Raw genomic sequence first — 12,965 nt, forward strand, 5'->3', positions numbered from 1 at the left:
TCTGCCTATCTTCTCTAGAAGCCCTAACGTGGAAGTCCTAACCAAGAGAGGTTTCAAGGTTCTGCTGTTGCTTCTGTGGTAGACTGTTCTTTCCCCTGATTTTACCAAATCAGTTAAAAACCTTTGCTCCATGATCAAAGGTTTACCCAACAACAACTATCAAGTTCAGAGCTTATGAATCATAGAAAATGAATGTTGGAAGGGACCACAGGAGGTCGCATCTAGTCCAACCTCTTGCCCAAAGCAGGACCAGCCGCAACTACATCCCAGTCAAAGCCTTGTCTAGCCAGGTCTTTAAAACCTCTAAGGATGGAAACTCCAGAACCTTCCTAGGTAGCCTGTTCCCGTGCATTACTACACTCCTAGTGAAAACGTTTTTCCGAATATCTAACCACAACTTCCCTTGTTGCAAATTGAGCCCATTGCTCCTTGTTCTGTCATCTGTCACCACTGAGAACAGTCCAGCTCCATCCTCTTTGGAACCACCCTTCAGGGAGCTGAAGGCTGCTATTAAATCCCCGTTCAGTCTTCTCTTCTCCAGACTAAATAAGACCAGTTCCCTCAGCCTCTCCTCAGAAGTCATGTGCCCCAGGCACCTAACCACTTTTGTTGCCCTCCGTTGGACTTTTGCAATTTGTCCACATCCCTTCTGTCATGGGCCCAAAGCTGGACACAGGGCTCTAGATGAAGCCTCACCAGTGCTGAATAAAGGGGAATAATCACTTCCCTTGATCTGTTAGCAACACTCCTACTAATACATTCCACTGTGGCATTAGCCTTCTTAGCAACAAGGGCACACTACTCACTCATATCCATCATACTATCCACTGTAACCCCCAGGTCCTTTTCTGTAGAGCTGCTGCCCAGGCAGTCAGCCGCCAGCCTGTACTGATGCATGGGATTGTTCCATCCTAAGTGCAGGACTTTGCACTAGTCCTTGATGAACCTCATGAGATTTCTTTTGGTCCAATCCTCCAAACTGTCTCAGTCTCTCTGAATCCTAACCTTACCCTCTAGCATATCTACTACTCCCCCAGTTTAGTGTCTTATGAACAATTTTTCCAACTATTTTAGTTGGTCTAATAAAAAATATCAGATTTATCCTAGGGACCTTGTCTGCCTATGTCCTTAGACCAACACAGCTACAACCAACACCCTTTTATCAAAGTTCATTCTTCTTCCTTAAGATCCTTAATTCTGTGTTTGCCCATGTACTTCAACCCTGGTGTATTTCAAAAAAAAGTTCTCCTCTAACTTTGTGATGGAGAGAAACAACTCCAAGGGACAGCCAAAGAGTACAACAGATCTAATGCCACCCTCACAGGACAGAGTTCTGCCCTTCCACAATAAACCTCCCTGTGAAGAAACAACTGTCTCGCTAACTTCAGGAAGGCCAAAGGAAGTAGAGTCAGGGAACTATGTGAAAATATAACTGAGGGTGAGAGTAACAAGTAAAGATAAAGAAAGGGCATGGCAGAGCCAGTTAGCTCTGTGGTGGCAACAAGAATAGGCAAACAGAAGCTGAAGGCACCAGACTGCTTATACAAATAAATTCAAAATGTGAACATCAGAAAAGGAAATGCTCCCTACTTTGTTATCTCTGGATCGAGACATTTACACTTCAAGTCTTGAGTCCCATGAGGCTCAGTACACCAGAGGAAAGCTGTACACAAAGGCAGCAGCAGCAAAGTACTTCCCAGCAGTATGCCTGCTTATACATCTCATCCCTGAGCAGAGGCATCACTTTCATTCCAGCTTCTCAACCTGGCTTCCTTCATTCCCATCACCTCTCCGTTCTCTGACTGCTGGTCACCTTACTCCCTGAACACTTAACAGTTCAACTAGTGAGGAATTTTCCAAGGAAACAGCTACCAAATAGGCATTTTTGTAGGCTTTTCTGAGGTTGGTCTCCTGTTTTTCATGAGAGAGACTGAAAGCTCTCTGGGTCCCAAGGTAGAGAGGTGTGTTTCTGAATCTCAGAAATATTCTCACAGCAGGAACGCAATTTCCTGCCCAGATCTATTTAACCGCAGCCTACTAAACCAATGTTTCCCTCTGAAGAAGCAGTTTTGCCCTCTCGGGCTCAGCTCATCCACTCGGACCCTTGCACATGCCAAAGTTAGGGAGTGTTCGCTTCTTGGATATCCATACATACAAGTCCGCAGCAGGACATCTGCCTGCAATCAAGCAAATGTAGTAAGGAAGTAAATTTACTTTAAGTAAACCCATACTAGGAATTCTATAACCTGCTAAAATTTGAGACGTGCTCTAGGAAAGAAGTGCAATACTTTTAAGGTGATGCAGTGTTATATCCTCAGAGTAACCACTTACTCCACATTTTCAGTCCAAGATGTTAAAATGTCTTAATGAAAGGATTTCCTCGACTATAGGTTTGCCTGTTTATAGGCCAGATCCTCTACCTTTAAAGGAAATTATTTTTCCTTTGGCCCCTGGAAACAAACAACTTACTGAATTTCCAGAGAGTTAGTCTTTGCCAACTAAAATTTGAGCACCAGGGTGGGATTTCCAAAGAGCTTAAGTGACTCAAAGCACAAGGCATTTTGGTTTTGTCTATACACACATGTTTATGTATTAACTGCACAGTTACAGTGGGTTGACACCCCTAGAAAGGATGCCATCCCAGACATTGTCATGAATGTCATCCCAGACATTCATTCCATAAAATGAAAAGTTAAGTTATACAGGAACTGTCAGAGGTCTGATCACTTGCCAGAGCAAGCTCCCCACTTACGCAGAAAAGGATATTAAGCATGGAGGATTACTTTTCATTAAGAAACTTATGAGATGACCAACTGATTTCAGGCCACAGAACAGTCTTCTGATGATAGTTGCTGCTAGTTTATCAGGCTCAGAGTCCCGATTTCTCTTCAGACGATGACAGCACGATCTTTCCAAACCTCCCCCTCAAGTCTAGTAGCTCCAGCGCCTGTCTGCTGCTACTCTTATCTTTTCCAAGCAACACAGTGAAACATTCTGGTTAATCTCATTACTGCTATACCATTCCCCACGCGCAGCGGGGAAATTGTAAAAGACTGCATTATTTTTTGTGCTCTCACTGATTTGGCAACCTTTGAGTAGCAGCAAAGAGAAACTGGGGTTACTCACAGGGAAAAAAAGGGACAAAAAAGGGTGGGAAGGGACTGCATAGACCCTCAGGAGGAATTTTACCCCACACCTATATATGCTGCCTGTTAGCTTTATTGGTGCTATTCACTTTTCCTGACAAATTTACCAGACACAAAATGACTTTAGCTGATTACATAGTACACCCTTTCTCAAGAGCCCAGAGGCTGCTATAATGATAGAACCCAAAGCTGTACTCACTCCGCACTGACTTCAAATGAAGACCTTAAGCTCTACCTTCACTATTTCAGTATTTCTAAGGAAGCTATGGGACAGCTTCTCCTCATGCAAACTTGCAATGAGCCAAGGAAATTATCAAGCTCGATGCAGAGATGCCACTGTGGATGAAAGGGCTTCCCTGACAGCTAGTTCAAAATTAAAGATGCCAGAACTGCTCATTAGGGCTGTGCAAAGCTTCAGGTGCTAATTCACTTCAGAGGAGATTCACCCTGATTCGGTGGCCGAATCTCCAAATCCAAATCGAATCAGGAGACCAATTAAAAGGTCCAAATTGATTTGAAGCTCTCCAAATCAATTCAGAAAAGATTCGGAGTTTCAGTGATCCAGGCAGTCCCTGCTCACTGCAGCAGGGAGCTGGACCCTGAGTCCATGCTGGTAAGAAGCGGGTAGGGGAAGGGGATATGGAGGAGGGAAACATGGGGAGAACCCTGCCTGCTACCCAAGCCCTCCATAGCACACTCCAACCACCGACCGCTCTCCCAGCACCCCCCACCATGGCTGCCCCACCTGGCCTCAGCTCCTGGCTCTTTAAAATAAAGCCCCCCACTTGCTGGCTGCTGCCAGGCAGGGGGTGATCCCTGCTGCCCCCCCACACTGCCCCAGGGCCCATGGGGGGCTCTGCCCCGAGCTTCCTAACCTCCATCCACTGTCCCAGCCCCCCCATGGCTAACCTGAGCCCCCCAACCCCCACCCACTGTCCCAGCCCCCCACCGCCTATGGCTGCCCTGCCCACCTTAGCTCCCAGCCCTTAAAAAAAAAAAAAAAAAAGCCCCTCCACCCCGCCATCACTGGCTGCTGCAGCAGCCTTGGTGCTTCTGGGGACCATGGCAGAGCCCCCCACACAACACAGGGTAGTGGGGATTACACCTCCCACACCTGGCAGGAGTCAGTGAGTGCAGACCTTTTTTTTTTTTTTTTTTTAAAGGTCCCAGAGCTGGGGCAGCCATGGGGGGGGGGGGGGGGGGGGAGGGGAGGAGTGTGTGGAAACAGGTCAGAGGGCTCGCAGGGATGATTTTGAATTTAAGACCCCTCCAAAAAATTAATTCTTTACATGGAAAATAACTAATTTGTTCTAATGTTTCCATGTATAGAACACTATTATTGGAGGACTGTCTTAAATTCCTCCAAACAACACCACCACTTTGTCAAAGGAAAGCAGCAGATGGCCTCAAGTCAGCAATGGGGAAGCAAGGGGACAAGCAACTTGACTCCAGCTCCTTGCCCTCCCCTGGTGCCTAGCCCCCACACATCATACCGCCCATGCCTGCCCCCGTTCCTCTTCCACCACATGTTGCGCTGCCAGGTGTCTCTGTACTGGGTCCCTCACTGAGAGGATTCCTGATATCTTTCCTGACTGCAGATACTGCATTTATATTTGACACTCTAGGACAGGCTTCCTTCCCACCCGCTACCCCCAGGTTGAATGGGAGGAAAACTTCATCTTGGACTCACGTAAATATAGTGGCTTTTCTTTTATAGCCTCTACCAGGAAGCTTAGCCTTAAGTCATACAGATACCAAGTGTTTTCAACCCCAGGGTATATCAATGCAACAGCCACAGATGGAAGCGTTGCTAAGTAGTCCTGGACCTCTGCCGAGACTGCAAGGTTGCAGCACTTAGTGAAATGTTAAATGTTCCCTTCCTGTTAATGGCAAGGCATACTGGCATGATGGACTTAGAGCTGGTGTGGCTTACCCATGTCATCACCACAGACCAGACCCCGTTTGCATTGAGGGAAGAGGGGAGGAAAAAACACAAAACAAAACACTAAAATAAATAAAAATGCAGAATGAACTTTAAAATGTTAACAAAATAAACTAGACAAACTGAACATTCACTTTAGGAACATCTAGGATCAAAAAGAAAAGACCCGATTCAGAATGAACTTTTTACAAATCAGCTACACCAGGTCATCAGACCTCACAAAGAGATTCTTCAAAAAAAAAAAAAAGCTCAAGTTGCCATCAATCCACATGTCTCACTTTTCCACAAGCTATTTAAATGCCAAGGCTTTCCAGAGTAGGCCAATTCTGTTGACCTATACATATTACAAATTGGCAGTGGTGTTGGGTTGGGATTGTGATTGGACATATTTTCAGAAAGCTGCATTATCCATGCAGTGTGTAAACTTTGTAAACTTAGTATGACCTATGCAGTATTTAAAGGTAACTTTACAGAAAAAAGCAGAAGAGCCCCCACAATCATGTTCTGAGACAAAGTAAAGCTGTCTCCGTACCTTTAAACAATTCTGACACTATCTAGAGCAAGAAGAAAATCAGAGAGAGAAACATTCAAGCAGCCTTAAAGCTTGTAAAATGAAAACAGATGGCATAACCATAAGAGACAAGTAACTTGTCACAACCTGTTGCAGGTTTTTGTAAATAACAAGCTCTTTGTTGTACGGGCATCTCTCCCTCCCTGACCACCTATAGCTTGAATCCTTTTACATTTTAAGAAGGAGTTAAAAATAATGGAACTGACCCCACAATAGTACAAAATAATGCATTAAGCACCAATTTATTATCCTATGGGCAGCAACAGAGTGGGTCAACTGCTGGGAAAGGTCAGACCTATTCCTACAGCATTTTATACCAACAGCAAACGAGTCCCCCACTGGGCATGACCTTGACAGAGAAGCATGGGTCAAGCTGAACAGACTGAGATCTGCATATGGATGCTTCAGAACAACACTTTACAAGAGAAACATCTCGGGCAGCCCCCTCAACACAAATGCAGTATCCAACAAACAGCACAGCATTTTGTCAAAAGTTGTAATCTCCACAAATGCCTGAACGGGGTTGATGGAATCCACACACAATGAGTGACAATACCAGACAGTGGCTCATGCATTTGGAAGTTGACATCTGAGGCCATATGAAAGAGAGAGTAAGTCAGTTATCCTGGAGAAGTTCCAATTAAACAATGATCCTAAAATAGCCCATCAAACCATGTACCTGTACTGTTAAGTTTTCTTTAAAGCCACAAATTCTCCCTTCTGAGTTACTAACGTGACACATATGTTAAGAGACATTTTGAGGATGGTTCTCCATGCATCAGATGTCTAGTTCACTGGCCCCTTGGCATGTTCTATTTCAGCGACAGAATGAAATGCTAGCCAGCATTTTTTCCCATAGCTCCAAAGGAATCATAGTAAAGGAAAATACATACTGCATACAAAACCCAAGTTGTTATTTCAAATCCTAGTACTCAAAAGTAAGGGAAGAGAAGCAACATGGAACATAGCAAAATGAGTCTGGCCAGCACCCAGAGGCAATTCCAAAGCCTAAACATCCCCTGCTTCTCTGACATCTCAATGAGATCAGCTCACATGGAAATTTATCATGGACACCGTTACAAATAAGCTTCTTGCCAGCAAACCCATTCAGAAGACAGTTCTAACTCGCCATCGTCAACACTAACAAATCCTTTCCTTCAGACCCACAAAATCCTGGTCCCTGTGAAGGAAGGCTTTGAACTGAATTGCTCCAGAAGGATTCCTCTATCTTTCCTATATCTCCCCTGGGAAGCTGAGGCTTCAGAACAGGTTACCACAAACTTGAATTTGATAAAAGTGATCCTGCGTTACAATATTAACATACCAGCCAGTCACTGAACATACCCCTTCTCTATTTGCCTCCACTCAAATGTTCATCAAAGTTAAACTGATGCAGTCTTACAACATACTTGCTTCTTAAACGGTTCTTGTGTTAAAGGATAACAACATGAAGCCTTGAGGCTGAAATACAGCAAAAAAGATGTTGGACTAAATGAACCAGCTAGGAGTTTGGATGTGTATTACTAACTTTAAAACTATTTATGACACGTTAAATATGAATACTTCTTGGAACTATAAGAAAGCAGTCACATTTCTGTGCTAACGTGTTGTTAGTACAAGTTTCCCGAAAACCCATAAAATGGTATCCAGAACAAAAAAACAAAACAGATTGAGACGCACAAGAGGCTAACATGAAAAAGTCTATTTTATTGTATTATAGAACTGAATCCAACATCCTAAATCTCCCAACAAATCAATTTTTAATAAGCTACACACTGGTTTTAGAGAAAAATTATACGTGACAAGGTAAATCAAAGGTACTAAGACCTGCTCTGTAATTAAGCAAGTGCACAAATACAGTAGCAGCAAGACAGGGTAATCCCAATATATACATTACTACAGAAATTAGGTCAAAAAGAACATTACAGTTGCAAGGTCAGATGATGTCAGGTTTAAGATTATCCACACCTGCAACCTTAATTTAGCCCCTCTGACATAAACAAAGTCTTTCACAACCACAAGCTATTTTTCTATCAGATCTGTGCCTAATTCGCTGCACAGGCTGCATCTGTGCCAAGGATGACTCAGGCTAGTGTAATGGAGACTAAAATCCTTGCTTCATTTGTTCCACAAGTTGAAAGGTGTGTACTCCACAGGTAAGAAAAAGCAAGAGGAGTAAGGATGGCCTCATGGTTAAGGCACCTGAATACCATCCTCAAGAACTGGACACTGTATCTCAGAAGCTCCATGGCCAAAGAAACAGAATAGCAGGCAAATCTCTTTAGCTAACAGGTGACTATTAACTGTACCTGCCTTATTTTCTGGATATCTGACTTGAGGTCCTCAAACCGAATTTGCTGAACATTCCCAGCTGCAACCAAAGTGAAGGGAGCTGAGCTCCGAATATTTAAAAGTGCTATATAGGCCCAAGCACAGAAAAATCAGGCCCTGAACAGCTCAAGCTGAGCACCCAATATTAGCAGAGATTTTACTCTCTAGCTCCTAATTTGCAAAATGGGGATAATGCCCATTCTTCTCCAAGGAATTTCCTGAAAATTCATTAAAATGTATGAAATAAATAGTATAGTGATAATAAGTATGTTAGAGAAGCCCACAAGGAAACTATTCTGTGTTCTTATAAGTTTGAATAGCAGCAAACAAAAAGCATGGAGCCATGCAGTGAAGAGCTGCCCATCATCCTCCGTTCTTTATGAGATAAGGATCCCTTGGAAACAAACAGCACGTGCTCATGTAATACAAGGTTGTTATAAACGCTTCGGAACAGAGGGGCCAATTTCAGGTTACAGTATCTCCTACTTGAGTACTTGATTTCATGATCTCAGTAATAATTCATTTAGCCTTAGTATCTCTTTCTAGATTTCAAAAGAAAAAAAACAAACTGGAAAAAAAAAACATTTAGACAATCACATGGCATTGCACTAACACCCGCATGGGCCTATTCACATTCTCATGGACTTCTTGTCACACTTTTAGCTTCCTTTTTTGCCTTGGAGAACTGAGAACAGCAGTCTCCCTATGCCTGAAGAAGGGCGTTTGTGCCTGAAAGCTGACAGAGAACTTTTCCCCCCAACTATTCAGTTGGTCTAATAAACGATACCACGTCGACCCAAAGAACCTTGGGAGCAACTACAGAAACTTTAGGTCAGCAGCTCCCAAACTGAGTCAAGACTGCAAACAGGGTTGCAACATCAGCAGATAGGCCAGCGGGGGTGGGGGACCGTGGGGCGGGAGTGAGGGGTCGTGCTTGAGGGGCCCTGCTGAGGAAGAGTTCGGGAAATGCTGATTTAGGTCTGCCACACGTACCTCCGCCACTGCATCTCTGCAACCCACCTTCATCCTTCACGTGTTAGCAGCCAGCGCGCCAGGCGGGTGCTGACGGCTTAAGCGAGGGCATGTAATGAAGCACCCCGAGCAAGCGCCTCGCGTATCAGCGTCCCTGCTTCAAAATGGCAGTGGGGGGGCCCTTGACCCTAGGCTTGTTGAGCGAGCTGCAATTAAATCGCCGCCACCACCCACTTCAAGCCCGGAGACGCTGCCACACGGGCAACGCATGAACTCCTGGGGTCACCCCAGCGCCAGGTAGAGGTGGGCACGTGAGGACGGGCTCGCCCCCCACGGCCCTTCGGGGCTCCCCCGCGGGCCAGGGCCACCCCCCTCCGGCCTCACCCGCGCCCCCGCCGCGCCGCTCACCCAGGAGGCGGCAGACCTCGCCTTCGTCCATGTAGAGGCTGAGGCTGGGCCCCGCGCCGGACCCGGGCCGCGCCCGCGCCGCCGCCGCCAACAGCATCACCAGCAGCAGCAACGGGGCCGCAGCGGCCGCCCGCCCCCCGGCCCGGCTGCCCGGCACCATGGCGCCCGGGCAGCGAGCAGGGAGGGAGGCAGCCCCCGCGCTCGCGTCCCGCTTCCGCCGCACGCCCCACCCCCTACCCGCCCCGCGCATGCGCACCCTGCCTGGCCACGCCCCCTTCACCAGCGCCGCGGCGCCGCGCTGCTCTGTTACGGGCCCCGCCCCCGCTAACCACACCCCCTTCGCTTACCACTCCCTCCGCTCTTAGCCCCGCCCCCTCCGCCCTGTGACAGTCAGGCCCCGGGTCGGGGATGGGAGTGGGGGCCGCTGTTGGGCGTCTTCTGTGCCACCCCTCCCGGCTCTCAGCGCGGCCTGGTTCGACCCGGGACACGAAATATGTTTATAATAATAATAATAATAATAATAATAGTTTATGTGGAGAAGCTCCTGCTGTCCCCCTTTGGGGCTGCTTTTATTCGGCCCTCAGGGGCTGCTTCAGTCTGTGTCCCACGTCCTGCCCTCAGCTCTGCCTCCCTCAGCGGGGGTGAAGCCGATGGCCATGTTGGAGCCCAGCACGGTGTTGGTCAACGAGGGATGGTCCAATGTCCAAATCCCTCTCCCTTGAGGCGTCGCTCCAGTGTCAAACCCCTCTGCCCCTTGCAGTGCTTCGGGGGCCGCGCTGGGCTCGGGGACAGGCGCAAGGAGCCAGCCCTGGTGACCATGGGCTCCAGTTCACGCTTCCCACCTGCCTTCAGCTCCATGCCCCTCCCTGGGCCCTAGACAGCCTCCCTCTGTGACAGCCCCTCGCAGACGGCCCCTCAGCTGCCCCTGCCCTGCTCCGCGGGGATCTGTTACCCACCCCAGCTGGAGGCAAAGAGCAGCACGGTCACCACTGTCCTCTCCCCACCCAGCATTGCTCAGCTCGGGCATCGCTGAACAGCTGAATGGCTGTATGTGCCTGTGTTGCGTCCGCCCTGCCTGGGCAATTTGAGTTGGAACAACTTCTCTTTGGAAAACCATCATTTGATTGAGCCATTTTTCCATGAAATCCTATGAGTTTAAGTGAATATCACAGGGGAGTGGGGGAGGTAAAAAGCAAAAACTTTAAAAAGTGACTTAGGAAAATTATTAAAATGTCACAATTCTAACGGTCCTTGGATTTACAACACAATTCATTCCTGAAAACCAGGTCTTAAGTCGAAACGTTGTAACTCGGAACCAATTTTCTCATAAGAAACAATGTTATAAATGGGCATTGGTTCCTGAACCAAGGCCCAATACTCTATTTTCACCAAAAATACCCCAGCATTTTGTACTCGATTAATTATAGATGAGTATTTAGCTGCATTAATGTATTTATATTGTAAATAGCAATCATATTGATTTGGAAGGACTTCTTTGAGGTGACTTTCCTGCACTTTTTGAAGGGTTCTTGGCTGCAGGTTTTTCTGGGGTTTTGTCTGCTTTCTCAAAGAAAGTGACCAAGGAAGTTTGGACAGATGTTCTCCAGGGAGATGGGCAACGCAGCAAACTTTTTCGCTGGCGTGGCATAGCACTGGATCAAGTGTTGTAAAGTTGAAACTGTTGTCAGAAAGTTGAAACAGGGCATCAATCTATAAACACTGTAAGTGTGAAACGCATCTTGAAATGTTGTAAATCAAGGACTGACTGCACATTATTTCATGTGTCAGTCATAGTAGCGCTTTGTTTCATTGCCACACAAATGGATGATATGTGGGTCTGCAAAACATCATGAGATATTTTAATCACTATTAAGTAGCAGCTGTCCTTAATGATCTTCAAAAAAATTGAATAAATTTACCAATCCAATATGCCATATTATATAAGGTCCATAATGGCATTGCATCCTGTACTATTGTGGCATTATGTGATTTTAAATTATTTAAAATAATCTAGAATGAAAACAATCCAATATAAGGTTTCTCAAATTCTCGGAAAAAGATCTGGAGGAAGCCACTAGGAACAGCTGCTTTCATCCCTGCTCTCCTAACCTCCTTGATACCTGGCTGCCTATCAACCTCACACTAATTTGAGAAGATCATACGCAGGTTCGCCTTCAGCAGGTTTCTCACCGGTGGCTTCTCTCTCCTGACCTGTGACCATCTGGCTGCTATACTAAGTCTTCATTTTTTATTAAGTTAAATCAGTGCAGTGGTTTGCAGTTAATAGCCTTTCATTTTCTTAGCTTCTGGCCTGCCAAGCCACATTCTGTATGTACACAAAAGGGCAAAACAAATGCTTTGTAATACTGTGGAATTCTAAATGTTGGTTGGCTGGTGAGGCAACTCCTTCAGCCCCAGCAGTATCCATGTAAGGTAGAGAGAGAAAATTCTGTCTAATTGCTATAGTGAGGGAGGACTTGCCCACATCCCTTTCCACAATAAACATAATTTATTTAACAACTTCAAACCCAGCACATAGCCAGACTGTGGAAGAACCACAGGTTCACCCACGGAGAATTTTCTCAGTCTTCTAAACACAGGACCCGGGTGTGCATCTTTATTTTTGGATCAGACACAGCCTAAAAAAGAAATCTTAAATTCCAGGAATTTTTAAAGCACCTCAACGGAGACATATAGGCAGACAGGGTATTTTACATCTAAACTTATCCAGAATAAAACTGAGACTCATCTATCAGCTTCCAGACTTCTAAACCATATTAAAAAATTAATCACTTGCTAACTTAATACACAAAATGGCCAGAAACTGTACTCCGAACATCTGAGTAGGCAATCCTGCATTATCTACAAGTTGCCAAATGCAAGATCACTGCTCCTCAGTAATGATCCTTGCCCATTCTTCTAAATCATAGAACCCATCTGCACAATCGCAACAAACCATTGCTCAGACTGATGGGTGTGAAAGGTCTTCAGATCCTAATCATTCTGTTCCTCAAAGATGATCCTAAAATTGATTAAATATTGCCTCTTGAAGGTTCCTGCTATTTTCCTCTGGTGGAATACTTTGACTACTTGCTTTAGTAACTGCAATCTGTTATAAGATTTCATTGTGACTGTGAGAAGGGGCAAGCTTGGGGGCCGAGTCTCAAGTCAGCCCACCCACCTGTCTACGTAGGGCAGTCTGCCCAGTCTTGTCTGCCATGACTTTGCTATTACAAAAAACTGGTAGTAAATGCAGGAGGCTGCCCATTCTATGCCCTGATGCCAGGGGGCGCTATCCATGGCTCCGTAGCTTCCCTACACTGTGGCCCATGCCTCATAGGTGGCATCCAAGATGTTATCATACTCCCAGCCACAAGCCGGACCAAACCTAGCCCTCTGTCAGGTCTCACACACACACATACATTCATACTGCCCCGCTCTCACAGGGACCTCTCGCACTCCACCCCCTTTCACAAGGTCTCTTGATCGCCACACCATACTGTGCCCCCTCCACTCTGCCCTTTTCTCTCTTGGAGCGACCCTTCTGCCCATCAGACTTATCCAAATCATGTCTTGGCTGGTGACATGCAGTCTC

General features: G+C 46.1%; 1 protein-coding gene across 2 annotated transcripts in view; it reads right to left on the reverse strand.

Annotated features, from left to right (window-relative positions):
* RYK (receptor like tyrosine kinase) overlaps positions 1–9,556 on the reverse strand; it is a 77,544-nt gene extending 67,988 nt beyond the window's left edge. Inside the window, exon 1 of one of the 2 annotated variants that reach the window (XM_059730761.1) lies at positions 9,371–9,556. In XM_059730761.1, the coding sequence (XP_059586744.1) occupies positions 9,371–9,530 (160 nt within the window). In that variant the 5' untranslated portion in view covers positions 9,531–9,556. The remainder of the gene's footprint in view (positions 1–9,370) is intronic. The other variant, XM_059730762.1, reaches the window with a different exon arrangement.
* Between the last annotated feature and the right edge of the window lie 3,409 nt (positions 9,557–12,965).

Source organism: Alligator mississippiensis, chromosome 7, assembly GCF_030867095.1.
Source record: "Alligator mississippiensis isolate rAllMis1 chromosome 7, rAllMis1, whole genome shotgun sequence".
NCBI lineage: Eukaryota > Metazoa > Chordata > Crocodylia > Alligatoridae > Alligator > Alligator mississippiensis.